This window comes from Ictalurus punctatus, chromosome 9, assembly GCF_001660625.3.
Source record: "Ictalurus punctatus breed USDA103 chromosome 9, Coco_2.0, whole genome shotgun sequence".
In the NCBI taxonomy this organism is placed as follows: Eukaryota; Metazoa; Chordata; class Actinopteri; order Siluriformes; family Ictaluridae; genus Ictalurus; species Ictalurus punctatus.
The window spans coordinates 29,592,835-29,612,500 of record NC_030424.2 but is presented as its reverse complement, the minus strand read 5'-3'; the positions used below and the strand labels follow the sequence as shown (position 1 = coordinate 29,612,500).

Genomic DNA, 19,666 nt, shown 5'->3' with positions numbered 1-19,666 from the left:
GCATACAGTGCAGCTGCACGACTGTTATATAAAATGAATCATCACGTTCTGACCAATCAGAATCCAGACGTCCACGAATGTCTGAAAAGATGTACAGTCATGTGAAAAAATATGTACACCCCATGGAAATGGTTGGCCTTTTCTTTTTCTTTTCTTTTTTTTTTTTACATATTAATACAAACAAACATTTGATCATCTTTGAAACAGCGCCTATTAGTGAAGTTGATATACTTGAACAAAAGCACAAGGAAAATGAGCTTTTTCAATCATTTATTCAACAGAAATATCAATAGATGTGATATTCCTCTGTGGAAAAAGTAAGTACACCCTTGGCCTCAAAAGCTAGTATTGTCCGCTTTAGCAGAAATAACTTCTTGTAGGTGTTTTGTATAATTCTCCACCAGGCTTGCTGGGATTTTTGACCGCTCTTCCATTCAGTATTCTTTCAGTTGCAAGATGTTTGAGGGTTTTCTTGCATGTTCTGCCTGTTTCAAATCCCCCCACAACATTTCAATGGGATTCAAATCCAGGCTTTGTCTAGGCCGTTCCATAACCCTCCATTTCTTCTTTTTGAGCCATTCCTTGGTGGATTTGCTCGTGCGCTTAGGATTATTATCCTGTTGAAAAGTCCACTTTCAGTTCAACTCCAACTTTCGGACAGGTGGCCTCACGTTATCTTCGAGCACTCTTTGTTATGATGCAGAATTCATAGTTGAATCAATGAATGCAAGCTGTCCAGTTCCTAAGGCAGCGAAGCAACCCCAAACCATAACATTCCCACCACCGTGCTTCACAGTTGGTATGAGGCGGCTCACATGCAGGTCAAATTTGTGCAATCTCTTTCTGATTGTAGAAGCATGCACTTTGACACTAACAGTTGCAAGACTTCCTAGCAGATCCTATGATGAAAGTTTTTGGGTTCTTGGAGACTTCTTTTTGCACCAGACGGGCTGCTCCCGGGGTGAATTTGCTGGGACGGCCGATCCTGGACGAATTGGCAGTCGTTTGAAATCTGCGCCATTTGTAGATTATTTTCCGTACAGTGGAGCGATATATTTCAAATAATTTGGAGATCTTTTTAAATCCTTTATCAGACTCATAGGGATCCACAAGCTTTTTTCTGAAGGCCTTACAGAACTCTTTAGATCTTGGCATGATGACACCCCACACCTCAATAGCAAAGAGAACACCAGACACTAGATATGAGAGCGGTATAAATAAGACCAGTTCCACCTGCACTCCCTGAGCAGGTTCTAATCACTGGCACCCGATCCTAAACGTCTGGTTCTAATTATATGGATTTGAAGGTGTGATATATGTAGGGGTGTGTCTTACTTGCTTTTCCAAATATGTCAAAAAAAGCCAACAATTTCCATGGGGTGTCCTTATTTTTTTCCACATGACTGTATATTATCAAGATAGGTGATATTTATAAAGAGGTCTCTCTTTTCAGGTATGACGAATCCTGAGGTGATCCAGAACTTGGAGAAAGGGTACCGCATGCCTCGTCCGGACAACTGTCCCGAGGACCTGTACGTCATAATGATGGAGTGTTGGACAGAAGACCCGGAGAAACGCCCTACGTTCGAGTACCTGCGCAGCGTCCTGGAGGACTTCACCACGGCCACCGAGCGGCAGTATCAGGAGCAGCCTTACTGAGGATGAACCAAACGATGGTTTAAAAAGACAGAGCCGTGCTTATCCGTGATTATTATAAGACAGCAACGTTCCTATCTTTTTTTTTCCTTCTCCTTGATTATGTTATGTACAGTATATAACCTACTGAGGTCCTTATTTGAGGACAATGGGTCTCTTTTTTTTCTCTCTTCCCTTTTTAAAGACCGTAATTAGCTCCTGTAGTTTTATTTGCTTTTTAACAAGGCTGAAGATGTCTGAGAAAAAAACAAAACAAAAAACTGTCCATCACCAGCCATTTTCACTCTTGAAGTGCGGAATGATTGTCTTTCAACTCCTTGTACGTAATCCTATCAGTGTTCATCGTGTCCTGTATTTAGCTTAACTACCTATAAATAGTCCAAATAAAATAAACTGATTTCCCTCTTCTGACACCAAAATGTGTAGTTCAGAACGGTAAGAAAAAGCCTGAACTCACATGAGGATCCTCGCACATCAGTGTGAGTGGCAAGAACAATGAAATAAAATGTTCTCTCTCGCTTTTTTTTTAATTTTGTTGAAATGTATAAATAAAAGTCATTTAATACATTTATTTCACCATGTTGCTCTTGGGGTCAAAATAACCTACAACAAATCAGTATGAAATATAATTATTTATAATATGTTTCCCCATGTTGACCTGGGAAACAATTAGTATCAATTTAGTATCAAAGAAGTTAAGGGTTATTATTATGTTCGTCACGGTGAACACTGTGTGCGCTATAAAGCATGAAGCATACATTAGAAACACAGTTTGGGCTAAAATTTATTTTCATAGACCGAGTACAGCATTCTGTAATGGAAATGTAAGTGTTAAAGCATGATAATAATGCAAAACAGTCTGAAAAATGAGACAAACTATTACAAATCAGGCAACTTATATACTTACAATACTCAACATCTGCACGATACTCATTCATTTCAAATGGTGGTATTTTTCCATTCAAAGTTTGCCAAAAAAATAAAAATAAAAATTCTAAACAAAGAATAAAACAAAGCGGAAGGAATTAACCAGATAGAGAATCCAAAAAAATGAAACTAAATGTTATAATTACATAGTTACAAAGTTATAATCACGATCGCAGAAATTAACGCAAAAAGCAAGCAAACTCTGCAATATTACGAGGAGCGTGCGCTTTTTCCGAAACGACCGCAGGTTTTGCGCAGGTTCGGGCCGAGACGTTCAGCCGAAGAACTCTTCGATTCACGTGTGTCGAAAACGAGTACAGCTAAAAGGTCTCGTTTACCAACAAACATGACTGAGAAAAACCGCGCAAAACAATTTCGTGCGATTTCGCAGTTTTGAGTAATTTTCCTAAAAAAAAAAAAAAAAGCACCGAAAACTCTGCAAGCTGCAGCGCAAATAAAAAATAAAATAAATCAAGCGTCTGTGGTCGCAACGATCACAAGAAAAAGACTCTGCGGAATCCTATACGGACTGAGTAATTTAAAAAGTAAAGTAAAAAACACACAATATCATGAATTAAAACAGCATAAACAGACATTAAAACAGACATCACTGGATCACTAGAGTGTGTGTGAACATTTAATAGAATTCATATCCACATGTGAGAACCTTAACTATCACCACTGTCATACAGAAACGTCATCAATGTCCCATTATCAAGAGTAAAATATCACTATTGTCTTTTCTTTTTTTTCTTTTTTTTTTACATCAAAGTGCCTTTTTCTCATTTAAAAAACAAAAACATATTCGTAACACTTTTATACCATTTAAGACTTTTATGTTATTTATTACGAAATATCATGCACAGTTATATAATGTAAGAGCACAGTTTAAATTTCACCAGCGTGGACCTTGAAATGTGAAGTATCTGGAGAGGTTCTGTATGGAGGAACGCTCTCAGATCCCTCACCGTGTATTCTCCAACCTCATCAGGCATTATTGGAGAAGACTCAGAGCTGTTATCTTGGAAAAGGGAGCTAGCACAAAGTAGTGACTAACAGGGTGCCAATAATTGTTGCACACTTATATTTAACAAAGATTTTTTCCCCCCTGGATAAAGCTGTGTTGCACTTGTGATTGTTTGATATCCATGAGAGCAGAGTATTTTTGTGAATTTTTTTTAACAAAAGGTTAAATAATAAAGACAAATTTTCACAGTCTTCTTCGCTCATATTTACCAAGGGTGCCAATATTAACGGAGCACCAAGTCCAGCATCAAGAACTCGATATATTTCATACTTTACTTCATTTCCCATCTTTAGCTGTTAGAGAAATTCTCATAAGGAATTAAAATCCATTTCAGTATCATATACATTTGAATAATTAATTTTTTCCCCCCCGCATATATATTTTTCTCAAGCAGTAACCTTTACACTCCTGCACATAGTTCCATGCCACAGCGCTGTTAAATTCTGGATTCTGATTGGTTCCTGGTGCTGGACTAAGACATTTGTGCCCGACTGTACGTACACAGGAAGGTGAAGGCGAGGCGGCTCACGGCTCAAGCTCGGCTCACATCCAGCTGTTTTCCTCAGTGGGCGAGGCGATGCTCAGAAGGTCATGCTGCTCTGCGGGAAACTCCTCACCCTGGGAGCGGACCGGTGACGACGGAGGGGAGTTCTTCGGCGCACGGAAACGTACCTGAGATTTACAAACAGCGAGGATCGTCATTAGATGAAAGTAGTCACAGGACCACGCGATTTAAGCACACCAAGTGATTCGGTAACAAAATAAATCAATTCAAAATGGTAAACATTTTTATATATATTATATTAATTATATAAAATTAATATTTGTTTTTGGCCAACTATTCCTCTAAATAAATTGGTTGGTCAAAAATAGAAACAAGATATTACACAATGACTGCACTTACACGGACAGCAGTAATGTAATTATTGACCTTATTCTGAATAGGATGATATTCTGATTAAGGTGTTTACATGAGTCGCTTTTAGAATATTCCTTTCATGCTATAGAACGTAGATCGATTAATGGCACACATCATTAAGTCATTGGTCTGGCTACAAAAGCAGTCACTCCACGGAGACTGCTCTGCTTTCCATCACTGAAGCCTTACGACTTGTAAGAGCAACCTCTAGATCATCTGTCCTCATCCTACTTGACCTCTTTGCTGCTTCAGACACTGTGACCCATCAGATCCTCCTGTCAGCTCTCTCCAGCCTAGACATCAACGGAACGGTTCTGCGCTGGGTGGAATCCTATCTCTCAGACAGATCCTTCAAGGTACCGTGGAGGGGAGGTATTTCTGAAACTCCTCAGGGGTCAGTTCTGGGTCCACTGCTCTTTTCTATCTACACTACATCTCTAGGGCAGGTGATTGAGTCTCATGGCTTCGCATATGATTGCTATACTGATGATACCGAGCTCTATTTCAATCTACTTCCAGATTGATGATCCATCTGCTTCTGCACGTATCTCAGCTTGCCTGTCGAACATCTCGGGCTGGATGAGGGAATACCATCTTAAGCTCAACTTGGCAAAATCTGAGCTTCTCGTCATCCCAGCTTGTCCCTCAATCAACCACAACCTCACTGTACAGCTCGGCTCAACCACACTCAAGCTAACCAGAATGGCCAGGAACCTTGGGGTGATTCTCGATGACAGCTTGACTTTTACAGACCACATCTCAACAACTGCACGGTCCTGTAGGTTCATCCTGTACAACATCAAGAAAATCAGACCCTCTCTCACCGGACAGGCTACACAGATACTAGTCCAGGCTCTTGTCATATCAAAACTGGACTACTGCAACGCTCTACTCTCGGGCCTCCCGGCCAGCTCCATCAGACCCCTTCAAATGATTCAGAATGCTGCAGCACGCCTCATCTTCAACCAGCCCAAGAGAACCCACGTCACACTCCTCTTCATCTCCCTCCGCTGGCTTCCTGTAGCCACCCAGATAAAATTTAAGGCCTTGACGCTCACATACAAGACCTTGTCTGGAACAGCACCCCCCTACCTCAACACTCTCTTTGGAGGCTTACGTTCCCTTAGTAGTGCCTACTCAGCGTGGCTCAAAGTCCCTTTCCAGGACCTTCACACTAACTGTCCGTCAGTGGTGGAACGAACTTCCGACTTCAATCCGGACCGCAGAATCTGTCACTGTCTTCAAAAAACAGCTAAAGTCCCACCTCTTCCGTGAGCACGTAACGAACCCCTAAAATGTCAACCCCAATAAACCTTTTATAATATATATATATATATATATATATATATATATATATATATATATATATATATATATATATATATATATAAAAAAAAAAGTTAAAAATAAAAACCACCTTGCTCTGGCACTTACACCTCTACTCTGTGCACTTTGCTTTTCTAGAACTCAATTAAAAGATCTTGTACAGTAGCACTACTCGTATTGTTCTCCACTTGATATATCGCTTTGCTTGTATTTCCTCATTTGTAAGTCGCTTTGGATAAAATAAATGAATGCTAAATGAATAAATGTAAATAAATGTAAATACTATATACTGTAGCAGGTAAGTACGTGGTTAGGATGCAGCCGTGCTCTCTTGTTTGCCGTCAAACGGTCGAGCACTGCCGTGTGTGTGTGTGTGCGGTGAAAACTTCCTACACGACGTTAATAATGTGATTAAGGCGTGCACGTGTCTGTAACGCACGTCGATGATGCGACTAAAAATGCAACTGCAATTTGCCAACAATTAAATGGTAAAAGCGCTCACACTGGAGACTCCTTCCATCAATAATACACAAACATCTCCTTACAGAAAACTTCAATAATTACACTTTTCAAAAAAGTCTGTTCACGCGATGTGTACGAGTCCCTGCGAACGAGCCGTTACCACAGAAACGATAACGTATTTGATCGAGGAGCTGCTGCTGTAGAAAATTAATCAACACCTTCTGACCTTTCGTGCTTATGACCGAGTCAAAAAAGTGGGGTGTGTGTATGTTTGTTAATTGTTGATTTTTTTTTACCCTGGATTTTTTCGGTCTCGTCCTCCAGGGGCACGGGAGACGCAGGAAGGCGGTGCAGGCTGCAAAACAGCGAGCCGAGAACACCACCTCCACCACCGACATGATGATGAGCAGAATCCACAGGGTCAGGGTCGTCCCCTGTAGAGAGGGGAGAGGTGTGGGGTAACAGTGTGTGAATGAAGGTTTGGAAACATAAGCCAGCTGAGTCCTGGGAACTTTGCGATGTAGGGACTGGGATATGTCAGGGTTTTTGTGTGTGTGTGTGTGTGTGTGTGTGTGTGTTAACAGGTTCGATGACAGATCAGGTAGTTAAAGTGGATCACTCACGTAAATGCGCGTGGGGTCGAACGGACACTCGTTGGTTATGCTGTACGTGTTGAAGGTGCTATTCAGCATGCACTGGCTGAGCAGGTTCAAGCCGTCGAAGTTGATGGCCGTAAGCACGGCGACGAGGACGCTGACGACGGAGGCTGTGCCGAGAAAGCAGGTCACGAGGCTCACCACCAACAACGACCATTTCTGAAGGACGGAGGTGTACATACACACGGAACAGACGGTCACAGCTTTGCGGAGGGTCAATACATAATCATCATCAACGTAAACAGCCATTTCCGTCCAAGCTGCGAATTTAAACTTGTGCGGAAAATCGGGACATCGCACGGGACGTTTGAATGAAGCACCGTTTCCGCTCCATGTGTCCAAGACAACAACATCTTCACTTCCGGGGAAACGTTCGCATCTCCCTCTCTGTCATTTTGACTTTTCTGAGGCAAAAATCACATGATTGTTGAGGAAAAGTCACATGACTTTTTTTTTCCACACACATCGAGGAGTTTAATCTGTAAACGTTTCCCTATCGAAGTTTATATACACCTTTTTTATGCACTTTTTTTTTTTTTTAAGATTTTTTGATCTAGCCAAAAATACATGGACAGACACACAGCTAATTTCGGTTTGTACTTGTAGATATATTTAAATAACTGAAAAACAGCTTTAGGGCGACTTCACATCTGTTAGTCAGAGTCTGATTCAGAGCGAAAGTGATCAACAACGTAACCGAAACACGCAGCATATTCGATCCGCCTCCTACAGGGTGAGGTGATTCAGAGTCGAATCGTTTACTCGCTGCAGTCAAGTTCGCTCTGAAACAAACAGACTCGAGCGCGACCGCTGTGTTCTCACCTGCCCGCAGAACCGCACCGAAGCACGACACACGCCGGGGTTCTGTTCAAATAACCGAATAAACACTGCGGTGCGGATATAAAAAAAAAAGCAGGCTTTACACCACGACCTAGTCCTCTTTATCCATCATGTTTATCATTAAATACTGCCGCTACGTAGTTATATAGAACTGTATATTGTGGTATATAGCAACCAAGGTGACTCTGTAAAATATAAAGCAGCATTTTTTTTAGACTTGAATTAATTCACGAACAGTAATAAAACTTCACCTATCCAAGTTTATGGATAAAAATAAATTCATGCGTCGAACCGGACGATGTTTACACAAAACATTTTGACTTAAGCATCAGCAACGCCGCATCGTAGCCGGGTTTATACACTCGTGCATGAGCTACAGAGTGTAGAAGTGTGTGTTTCACTTACCAAGGGCTGGTTCTTCATGTTTTTAGACAGCGTGATGGCTGAGATCCCACCTATAACCGCCTGCAGAGCAGAAAGAGTGAGCCATTAGTACGGTGTATCACATCATACTGTCCGATACAAGGCGCTCGATACGCAGTTTTTGAGAGTTCTCCGAGAGACCGAAGAGCATTTAATTTCGCTCAGCTTTTGTTTGGTTATACGCCACCAAGAATCTAGCATCTGCACAGTCAGACAAGGCTTGTTTTTGCCTGTGCTGAAAACGCTCTCTATCGAAACACCACTGTGTATCATTACGCCATTAATTAGCTATAATGACTTGTGTGAAAGAGCTTTAATGCGAGATGACCAAACCAGTTTCCTGGGAACCCAGACACTTTAACCTCATCTGACTCATCTGATCGAGCTCTTAAAGCTTTCCACGCCTCTGATGATTTATCTCATCAACTGGAGGCTACAGCCTGGAGTTTTACTGAGGATGGTGCTGCTTGAAGTACCATGGAAATGGTTTTGGACCTCAATACTACATGGACGTTCTCGCTGTTGTTGCTGGGACTACGGTTGCAGCGATGTCCTTGGGACTGCAATCACCACATGCAGTTCTACACTCGGGTCTCCTTTAGTGAACAGTGGACTAGTTCAACAAACAGACTTCATATAAACACCATAATGAACTTTCTTTCACTTTCACACTATCTGTTGTTCCCCAGATGTGGACGGGTTCCCTTCCGAGTCCGGTTCCTCTCAAGGTTTCTTCCTCATATCATCTTACGGAGTTTTTCCTCACCACCGTCACCACCGTCTCGCTCAATAGGGATAAATTCACACTCTTAAAATCTCCATCCTGTGTTTACATATTTCTGTAAAGCTGCTTTGAGACGACGTCCATTGTTAAACACGCCATACAGATAAAATTGAATTGAATTGAATAATCAGCATGTGAGCATGTGCGTGATGTGCACAAGACTGAACTCCATGTTACTAGTGTTAAAAAGGCCAAAACAACCCGTGCCTTTGTTGCCTACATGCCATACATGCTCTAGGATCAGACCATTTTACTTTTCCACAAAGATGTGCAGATAAACTGGATTGGAAGTCCAAAGTATTGGACATCACCCGAAATCAAATACATGCTCCCAGGTCATAAACCGGTCTCATTTCATCCCGCATTCTTACATCGTCCTCGAATCAGGTTGACGAGTGAACACGGGAACTTCCTGTCATTTCATATTTATCTGAAGTCCCATGATACTGTTTCGCGATTATATATAATATATTAAAAAAAACAAAAAAACAAAACAAAACACTGCGTTTGTTCCTACCTTAACGTTTAAAGCGATGTTGTGGTAATATAATGAACTGTACCAAACACTACAGTACAGGAACGTACCAAGAGAACGTGGCTAGAAAACATGCTTGAGTCGTCGGAACGTACCACGAGGCCGGCGGCGAGGGCGATGACGTTGGCGATGGCGTACTCGATGGTGGTGGTATGAAGGTTCACGTTGACGTTACGCAGCACGGTGCCGTGCACCAGTGCCCCCAACAGGAAGTTCAGGTGACCCACCAGCACCAGGCCCAAACCCATCTTCATCAGGACCTTGGCATCCTTCAGACTCCGACAGCACACGCCTGACAAAAAAGAAGAAGAGATTGTGGGTTTTTTAAAAAAAAATCAATATTTTAAATAGGCTAAAGTTAGCCTTATACTTTAGTTTTATTTTCATTTTGGGAAGACACTGAATATAAAATGATTCATTTTTACTAGAAGAGCCAATACCAAGTGATCAGTATCGGGCCCATACCAGCAAAAACATGGTGGATCGGATGTCGGACAAAAAATATCGGATCCTGGAACAAATAGCAAAGATTGGATTTGGATATTATACACATATACACACACACACACACACACACACATTATATATATATATATATATATATATATATATATATATATATATATATATATATATATATATATAAATATATATATAAATATATATATGCATGAAAGAGTTTAAATGCAAAGTGCTGCAGTTAAAACAAAAAAACTTTTTTAAAGCTGAGTCATTTTGAAAGAAAAATCAATTGGATATCAGCTGATACTCGTTCTGATTGGTCAGGAGGTGTTGATTGGTTTTCTATATACAGCAGCTCTGACAGTAGCGCAGCTTCAAACCACAGGCTGGTGTTCATAGCTGCTATGAGACAAGTGCTAACTTGTTGAACTGATGTTCCTACACCATGAAACGTAACTATAAATGGATTAAAAAAAAAAAAAAAAAGGATGTCTTTCTTTGACAAATAATGACCTGTTATTGTAAGAAGACTGCTGTGGTATAAGAGGGATAAACCACTGCAGGATATATTGTTATAGAAAATGATCAACTTTTGGGGTTGCAAGAGTAACTCCGCTTCATCACACCTTCCTGTCGTTGATTTTTTTTTAAACCACATGACACGGTGGTTTTTTTTTTTTTTTTGTTTCTTATATCTCAAGTACAGTTCAGTCCTGTGTGAAAATGCAGCATGAACAAGGTGCTTACTTTAGTACAAAGAGGTAACAGGCATCAACATGCACTTGTTTGTTTTTGTGTGTGTGTGTGTGTGTGTGTGTGTGTGTGTTGGGAGAATAGGCAGGATGACTCGGTGTTGAGTGTATAACAAAGTTGTCGAGCAGGTTCTGAGCTCTAACATCACACAGAAACAGGAACTCTGGGACAAAGCGAGGGAAACTGAGGTAAAGTGAGAGAACAAAGGAGACACAGAGACACTAAAGATGTGATCATCATCCTATACGGTCATCTACACGCTCTGCTAAGATTTAAAGCAGGAAAATCTCCTGTCCTAGCAAATCCTTCCGGGTTGGTTCAAGCTTTTTCCCCCCACAGGACTTCCAAACTGGATTTTTGTCATACGCCTGTCACACACACAGGAGCGTTTACCTGCCTCCCTCAGGGATTTACAGCTGTTTACGTTGTGTGTCCAAACATCTTAAAACACATCAAATCATTGATTTTTACCCTGATATGCTTTTAGAGTTTTCAAATAAAGACCCTTTAATTGACTGGATGATCAAAAAAATAAACCCACAGAAACCCATCATCCTTCATTACATCACAAACAAAAATAGTAAACAAAAACTGATCTGAGAATTCTGGCTCTTTTCAGTGAGTCATTTCATTTGACTCGGCTCACCAATATGAATCGAATCGATCACTTCCCATCAAGACCAATGCTGTGAGCAATGATTGTACTTCTTTGCATACCCATGGCTGAAATTGTTTACAGCTCTACCGCCGACCATTACACAGCACTAACACTGGAGAGTCCTTCCATTAACTTTAAACAAACATCTAACAAGAAAGAAAGAAAAAAAATCACCATATCCATGATTATGGAAACTAATCCACACCTCCTGACCTCCCAGAAGGAGAAATTTTAAGCTTACCTTTTTTTTTTCTTTCTACAATTTGAATATTTAATGATTCTTCACTTCTTAAAAAGGTTATACTCTGAACTCAGATTAAGTATAGTGTTGTACAGGTTTTTACATAGAACCTTTAAAAGTTCCCTTAAAGTGACAAGGCTCCTCCCCACCCTTTAGGAAGGCAGACTGTAGATTAAATTAGGTTATAACTTTGTTAATAACCAAGTATGCAAACCATAACAAAGAAATGCATGTTTAAAAGAACTGCAATCAATCATTTATAATAAATAAATAAATAAATAATAGTATATCATTTATTATAAAACACCTAAGGCGAGCAAGGACATGCATGCAATGATCACAGAGTAACGTTAAAGTAATTGTTAACGTAGAAGTAATCTGACAAAAACAAACAAACAAACAAACAAACAAACAAACATCAAAGCACCGACACTGTAGTGAAAATACAATCATACCGCACCTCAAATGTTCGGCGTGAGCTATATTCAAGACCTGATGTGAACAAACGTTTTAAAAAAGATCGGTACCTTTAAACGGATTCACTGATTCCCCAAACGTGTTTAATGCACGTGCTATAAATGGCGTTTTATAACATTACTAAAACATTTAATATAAAAGGAACAACCAGGACAGTATATACGTATTATAAAAATCTCACAGGCATTAATTGTTCTGTAAAGACTCGTAAACACCTGAAACATGGAGACCTTGAATGCTGCACCAACACTGAATCAATCGCCATCCGACCCTAGTAATAAGTTTTTCAAAGTTATTAAAAAGAAACTTTACCCATATTGACTATAATCCGACTGCTTTTTTTATTTTGATTTTATGTCATCTTCATCCCTCACGTTCAAACCGTCCACGTTTACTCTACAGAAAGATGTCCCATGTCTACGTGTTTTCCGCCTCCCTGCTCCACACCCTATACCTGAAGGCGCTAACGAAAACACTGACGTATTCCCCAAGTGTTGCATTTGGAACAGTCCATGATGCGGGAGGGAGGGAGGAGGCTGCTGTAAAGGTCACTAAAAAATCCGAAGCTTCTACAGCCAAAAATCCGCTCTAATACGATATTCCGAAAATGATAAATAAAGTTGACAATAAAATGTAAACGATGCTGATTTTTTTGTTTCTTTTTAATTCTCGGTTCCTCTGCAATGTGGACTCTTCCGGAGTGGAAGTAGAGTTCCGTTCCACAGGTGCAGCGACCGTTATGGTATTGAAACCGAACGGCGACGCCATTTTGGTTAGGGCAAGTTTTCAAGTTAAGCTTATTGACATCAATTGAATTTAAGCAGTCCACTAAAAATTTTATCCAGCCATGCCGATACAGAGCTATGAGGGGGAAAAAAGCAAACCTTAAACCCCCCCAAAAAAACTCCCCACAATTTTCACACACTTGAACGCTCCGACAATGTTATTTTATTCTGTTTTATCAGTCACTTCCTGTAGGCTACTTTGCGAATAGTATAAGCTCTTAAATAAACATTGACACACATTTGCAATAATAAGCGTTTAAAAACGGCACAAAATTATATTAAATGTGTTGTTTAAAAGTAACCAAAATGATCAAGAATACTAAGGAAAAAGAGACATTATTATTATGAGGACCAAAATCAAAAGTTGCATCAAATAGTATCATTATTAGCATATTGTTTAACACTACTCTTAAATAATTTTGTGATTCTAATTTTATGATTACCATCAATTTACAGGTATGAAACCCCAGTCCTAAGAGGCCCAAGTACTTCAGAGATTAGTACTGTCTCATAACAAAGCCTAATTCAACTCATCACACAATTACCAAATCCTCAATCGGCTGAATTTATGATGTTAGAAGAGGAAATATGACTTCTGGGACTTCCTAGATGTCCCCAACACCCTTTAAGTAAAGTTTATCTGCCAATCATCTTGACATATTTTCAGCACTATATACTCAAGGTGCACAAATTACATAATAGCGCTACCATGTTCATACTTTAAGCCCCAGGTCCCCCAGTCCTAGAAAACCCACCATCCTGCACATCTTAATATTCGCATGCTCCAAAACACAAGATTCAACTCATCACCAAATTACCATCCGTTCCTGAGATTAAGTCTTTGTGGTAGAACAGAAAAACACTAAAATGTGCAGGACACTAGGTTCTCCAGGACCAGGGTGGGAAACCAGTGCTCTAGAAGTGCTCTTGATCCTTCTTCCTTGAATTATCTAAATGTATTTTAAGAATTGGTACATGTACAGCCTTTAAGATGGTAGATTACCATGGTTTCTAAGTCACAGGAGCGCCACCTACTCTAAATTAAAACCATCTGATTGCAATTTGTTCAGCCTATTTGTACCCCGTGCAATGGATGGATGCTTGATTATTTAGCAGCCCATGAAGATTGGTGTAGAACTTGAATTGTGTTTGGCGCCTGGTGATCTCAAGTTTATCTTACACAATGGGGATGGTAGGGTTTTGTGTTTATTTCCTGTTGCCTGCTCTAGCACTGTCTATTGATCCAGAGGCTGTTGTTCATGATGTCTGGCCTGGTGGGTTTTTAGCTGAAAGCCTTTTACCTCATTTAAGTGAGGTTGGGCCTATCTTACCAGTCCCTTTTCCCATCTGGAACTTGATGGATATAAAAAGCAGCTTTGATATAAGACTGGTAAATTGTGAGTCATTAAAACTGAGCTTTTGGTATTAAATGAGAATGGATAATGTGGTTTGGTATATTTGCATTGTTTATCTGATCTAGGCTTTTCTTTGTCTTATTTTTCCAGCTTCCTGGAGTGGTCCTGCTGAGAGTAATATCTACCAAAAAGGAGACTCTGTGTACTTGCAGGTATTTGCTTCAACTGGACCAGACAAGGCGCTCTACATCCAGTCATGCTATGCTACATCATCTTCAAACCCCATGGATGAATCCAGATCTGTTCTCATTCTCAACAAGGGGTAGGTATTGTAATTATATCTACTTCATAATATAAATTTTTTTTTTTTAATTTTTATTTTTTTTTAACTTTGGTATGTTGCATCTTTGCAGGTGTGTGTCCTCTAAACAGTCTGTGATTGAGTTTATCTCCAGACAACGTGATTCCATTAACTTGCTCTTGGACACCTCCAGGTTGAAGTTCTCACAGGTGGGTTTTTATCTACACAAAAAATATGGCTTTTTGTCTTGCTTCCTTGTCCCTCTGAAGACTTCATTATGTGTATATATTGATGAGGCGTAAGCTTGGGTTAAAACTGGATTTCAAGTGGCTTATGGATTTTAATATTCTGTTTAATTTGGATCTGTGTAACTTTCTGTTAATCTGGGATTGTGCCGCTCCTTGAAAGGTTAAATAGTGTAAGACAACACTGGAAAAACATCTTGGCAAGTGAAGATGTATTGCAGCAAGGAAGTGCTCTAACTTCTCAGACTTGTAATAACGCTAAGATCATTAAGGCTATTTCTAGACAGGCTTACAAATTTCAAGTTTAAATTGTTTTATTCTGTTGATAGATGTTTGCTTCTTTCTAGAAATGAATGCCTCAAAATAAGCTGTAAATGGTATAAGTTCAAGCTTGAAATCTCCTGTAAAATGTAGTTAACGGTGTTCCATCTTATCTAATAAATTGTGTATGTTCAAGATATCTTCACTTTCAGTGCAATTGTGGATGAGTAACAATCTGAAATGCTAATGAGCCAATTATGAAATGTCTACCCAAGTTCCACTAAAATTCATAATGTCAGAAATCCTTAAATAAGCCAATTGATCTTTCAGATTTATGTACACTGCAGCGTAGTCTTCTCTTCAGCAGTGACTCCAGACACCAAATCCTGCAACTACAACAAGAGCAAATCCAGGTAACTAGTCAACCAAATGTGTGGTAATGTATTCTGTGGTAACGCTTGATGTTCTCCCTTGGCTTCCTTGGGGGTCATGAACTGTAGTCTGTTTAATTTTTCAGCTGGGTTGAGTTGGGTGGCCATACAAGTGTATGCAAGTGCTGTGCGTCAAAATGTAAAGGTCCTCCTTCCTATGGTGGTCCGTCAAATGGTCAGTATCCATTCTGTTAGCATGTCAAATTTGAAGTTCCTTTTTAACCTTATGTAATGGTAGCTTTGAAACCAATATGCCTTATGGGAAGTTGCATTATAACCCTCTCCTCAGTCATACATGTAGGATTTGCCAATTACAGTCTTTCTGTTTCAGAATTGAAGGCACTTGTGAGTGCTGGTCCACTTACTATTAAGGAAGCGCAACATGATGGAGAGCCATCACTTTCCAATTTCTTTAATGCCACGGCCCACATTGGGTCTTCCACAGGAGCAAAACAGATGGTATCTGGAATGTTCCCATCTTCAGAGGAAAAAGGCTGGATTGTAGCTAGTGCTACTGCATTGGGTAAATCCAACAACGAATTTCCTTGCAGCTCTCCCTTGATCTCTGAACCCGTAGTGTCGGATAGCATGATGGTCATAAGCCAATACCCAGGAAGTGCTTTGTCGCTGTGGCTACCAAGACGTTTGCTAGATGCTGTACCTGATCCAGATCTGGAGGTGGTAATTGATATCCCACAGGAGAAACTTCTTGATGTGTCCAGTCAAGCTGGTTTTCCAATTGAAAAAGCACACACCAAGACCACTTCTGAAGAAATGCACCAGGAAGCTCAAGATTGGAAGTCTCTAATTCCAGAACGTTTAAGTGAAGTTTACATGGCTGATTCGCCTGGCTTCATGAATGGCTGGGATTTGGATGTTGGCCCTTTGGAGGGATTTCACTCTCCGGAGGAGAAGGAGGAACTGAGAGGTGATGTGTTCATGAACTACAAATGGCCGCAGCACTATGACCCCTTTGATGACTTGCCCGTGGATGTTTTAGCATCTCCTCTGCTGGAGAAGCTTCCTGGGAAGCCTCAGGAAAAGGATCCTGAAACTGTGGCCCTCAAACAGACTGAAAAAGTGGTTAAAAAGGTTAAAGGAGATGACTTTGGAAAGCCAGAGTACACGAAGAAGACAAATCTGACTTTTAGTCAGCTTTCAGATGGATCCAGTTCTCTCAGCTATGTGGAAGAAGAAAGGAGTCTGAGCATGGGTGAGCAGGAGTTCAAGAAAAGTAAGCTGAAAATGGAACAGGGGGAGGTGGAAGATGGCAGTTCAGAGAAACTGGAAAAAGATCTGATGCAGTCCCTGTTGGACTTGGTGAGGTGAGGGATTTTATTTATTTATCCCCACCCCCCTCTCTCCATCTCTCAATGGTAAGGCAAATAAACCGTGACACTGGAGACTCCTTCCATAAATATCACTTAAAGCAAACTTCACACCAACAATATTTTCTTGCATTGTCCTAATCTGTTAGATGCGTTACTTGTTACTATAGAAATTACTGTATTAGAATGAGCAGTTGCACTGCTGTTAGCTCTCCTGTTATAGAAAATGAATCCACACCTTCTGGCCAATCAGAATCCAGAATTGAACAGCACTGTGGTAGAGATGGATAATGGTGCTTTCTGTGTAATCCATGTAGTCTTTATGACCATGTTAATGTCATCTGTGCATGTATATCCAGGTTTCAATTCCACCAGTGTAAATGTTTCTCTTGTCTGCAGGGGCTTGAATAAGATGTTGGTTGATCAGTGACGTGGACTGATTTCATGACTGTCTGCTGGATTTATAATGCCTTCTAAATAAAGGTTTTGCCAGAAATTGAATGTTTGCCTGTAGATGTTTGCTTTCACTTTAAATTCATGCAATGGTGTGTGTTTTTTTTTATTTATTTATTTTTTTTTTATTTATTTTATTTTTTTTGCTCAATGAGCCAAATGGACACCCCCCCCCCCCCCCTAGAGTTTGTATTTAGTGGGTAAGCATGTGGTGCAAACTCAAAATAATCGCTTGTTCATTTCTTAACATCTAGAACCTGTCAGGTGCTTAATATTTTAGCTGAACTGTGTTGGTACTTGGTACACTGTTAAGCAGGAAAAATGGTTCTTTTGAACAGTTCCCTGACTATTAAAATAATAAAAATTAAATTTATTATAAAGGTCTTTAGCCTCCTTAAAAAGCGAGAACTCTTCCTGATGTGGAAACCCTGAGTCCTAAGGTGCTACATAGGAGGAACTCGTAAAAGATTCTGAGAAGGATGACTAAGTACCGTCTAAAGTTTACATGTAAGGTGTACACACTCTAAGAAGAAATGGTCTTTATGATTACTGCAGCAGGTCTTTGGTATAAATTTACAGTATCCAGGTTGGATAATCCACTGACTAAAGATGAGCAAAACTGGCTTTGGAAAGTGCAAGAGCTTATTCCACAAAGCAAGGTAGCTCTGTAAGCCAGGCTTATTTCAACAAGCCCATCAACTTCACAGCCACGAACAAAGCTAATCGTAAACCCTGAGTTACTATGGCAACACGCTTCTGTAACTTTTTGGAACTGATTTTCTATTTGCTGAGCCTTGTGCTTTGGTAGTCCTGTTGGGCCAAAAGAATACTACAGAACAATATTTGTGCACACTGTATTGATTTCTCATCAAAATTTTTCAGTGCTTTATGAATCAAATTTGACATAAAACTGACATGGAATTAATGTGATCTAATTACAGCCAGTATAAAATTCAGTTTGTGGCATGATGGGTGGGAACACTGCCCACTACACTCACAGCTCCAGTGACTTGAGCTTGGGTGTTTTTGTGTGGGGGGGGGGTGTGTTTTTTCCTCTTCCAGACCTTTGACAATACACATGTTTGCTGTACAAAAGCAAAGTGTGTTCCTGTAACTCTGCTCAATCATGTTGAACCAATGTACACCTTTTTTGAATCAAGTAAAATCATATTAAAAATAAAAGCAGGTTAATTTTGACTCTCCTATTTAACTTGTTATATATTTGCTTTATGTTCTTAAGCATTTATTCTGTGTATATTTTCGCCAAGCCGCTTGAATTTTAATATGTTCTTTTGTAGTCATATAGTCTTAAAGTGGTGCTCTCATTACCTGCTGTACCTCTACATCTTCACTTGACTGCTGGGGCTGATTATACTACATCGTGTGCATGCTTATGAGCCTTGATTGCCCAATTCCAGCTTGCATTTAGAGGAAACAAGTTGCGCTTGAACAGTGATGTAACTTGCTGAGTCTGGATTGACCCGTTACACTAAATCAAAGCTATTTTAAATATGCCCATCTTTTATTAGCTTGATCTGTGGAATACTCACTAGATCTTTAGGGTATCTGTTTGTGGTAGAAAGCTCCAAACAGAATAGAACAGAGCAGACGGTGAAGAACATAATCATGTATGTCAGTACTAAAGTAGCCTACCACACAGTGTGCTGTATTTATACTGTAAAACACAAACTGTCATACTACTTTGAACACAGTTTTTTTTCTTTATAGGCTATATAAATATAGTTGGCTGCAGTTTCACATCATTTAACACAAAGTTAGACTTCAGCTAACTTGTAGGCGTATAATAAAACCGGGAAGGCTCGGAAAGGGTACAAAACTGTACCTTTTGTTGTCCCTGTGGTGGTCATATTAAGTTTGCATTTTTCATGCTGCATGAGTGTCATTACCTGTGAAGGTGCCTGTACAATAGTGTACCTTTTTTATTTTATTTATTTATTTTTATTTTTTTTTTTATAAAGTTTTACTCTAAAAGTTCATTAAAGTTACAGCAGTCGCCCTTGAGGGCTGTTTATGCTCTTTAACGTGAACGTGTCTTTTTTTTTTTTTTTCTTTTCTTTCTTCTCTAGATGATAAATACATACTAAAGGTAGAAAGGATGCACGGTTGAGGTAGACTAGAACAGGGGTTCCCAAACTTTTCCAGGGCAAGGACCCCCAAATGGCATTAAAATTTGACCGAGGTCCCCCTTTTGCAAGATGTCTTTAAAACACAAAAATACAGACTTCTGAATATATCCCCCTTTTTTACGTTGATGTTTTGTCTGTTTAGCAATTAGAAAGTTAGGTATAGCAAATGTGATTTAAATATGTATTGTTACAAATAACATGTCATAGTAATGCA

General features: G+C 39.8%; 4 protein-coding genes across 5 annotated transcripts in view; 3 read left to right on the top strand and 1 right to left on the bottom strand.

Annotated features, from left to right (window-relative positions):
- The window catches only part of lck (LCK proto-oncogene, Src family tyrosine kinase), a 37,890-nt gene extending 35,667 nt beyond the window's left edge, over nt 1-2,223 (top strand). Inside the window, exon 13 of one of the 2 annotated variants that reach the window (XM_017476623.3) lies at nt 1,454-2,223. In XM_017476623.3, coding sequence (XP_017332112.1) covers nt 1,454-1,659 — 206 coding nt within the window. In that variant the 3' untranslated portion in view covers nt 1,660-2,223. 2 annotated transcript variants of the gene reach the window in all.
- A 199-nt stretch (nt 2,224-2,422) lies between these two features.
- Nucleotides 2,423-12,617, bottom strand: tmem54a (transmembrane protein 54a). The gene is made up of 6 exons (XM_017476624.2): nt 12,459-12,617; nt 9,651-9,847; nt 8,219-8,278; nt 6,941-7,132; nt 6,614-6,751; nt 2,423-4,282 (listed from the first exon to the last, which is right to left on the bottom strand). The coding sequence occupies exons 1-6, from the start codon at nt 12,460-12,462 to the stop codon at nt 4,154-4,156; spliced, it is 720 nt and encodes a 239-aa protein (XP_017332113.1). The 5' UTR covers nt 12,463-12,617; the 3' UTR covers nt 2,423-4,153.
- LOC128633591 (uncharacterized) lies at nt 4,626-5,845 on the top strand. Its single transcript, XM_053682768.1, has 2 exons — nt 4,626-4,885; nt 5,049-5,845. Exon 2 carries the CDS (start codon nt 5,109-5,111, stop codon nt 5,802-5,804), a length of 696 nt encoding a protein of 231 aa, XP_053538743.1. The 5' UTR covers nt 4,626-4,885; nt 5,049-5,108; the 3' UTR covers nt 5,805-5,845.
- A 1,434-nt stretch (nt 12,618-14,051) lies between the features above and the next one.
- Nucleotides 14,052-17,353, top strand: zpcx (zona pellucida protein C). Its single transcript, XM_017475462.3, has 7 exons — nt 14,052-14,328; nt 14,437-14,608; nt 14,700-14,796; nt 15,424-15,506; nt 15,611-15,699; nt 15,856-16,849; nt 17,252-17,353. Exons 1-7 carry the CDS (start codon nt 14,115-14,117, stop codon nt 17,280-17,282), a joined length of 1,680 nt encoding a protein of 559 aa, XP_017330951.1. The 5' UTR covers nt 14,052-14,114; the 3' UTR covers nt 17,283-17,353.
- Nucleotides 17,354-19,666: the final 2,313 nt, after the last annotated feature.

Coding starts and splice junctions, on each gene's coding strand:
- LOC128633591 (XM_053682768.1), top strand. CDS start 5,109: ATGAGGGAATACCATCTTAAGCTCAACTTGGCAAAATCTGAGCTTCTC.
- tmem54a (XM_017476624.2), bottom strand. Junction 7,133..8,218: donor ACATGAAGAACCAGCCCTTG/GTAAGTGAAACA, acceptor TCCGTCCTTCAG/AAATGGTCGTTGTTGGTGGT. Junction 4,283..6,613: donor CGAGACCGAAAAAATCCAGG/GTAAAAAAAAAT, acceptor TGTAAATCTCAG/GTACGTTTCCGTGCGCCGAA.
- zpcx (XM_017475462.3), top strand. CDS start 14,115: ATGGGGATGGTAGGGTTTTGTGTTTATTTCCTGTTGCCTGCTCTAGCA. Junction 14,797..15,423: donor CCAGGTTGAAGTTCTCACAG/GTGGGTTTTTAT, acceptor TTGATCTTTCAG/ATTTATGTACACTGCAGCGT. Junction 15,507..15,610: donor TACAACAAGAGCAAATCCAG/GTAACTAGTCAA, acceptor TTAATTTTTCAG/CTGGGTTGAGTTGGGTGGCC.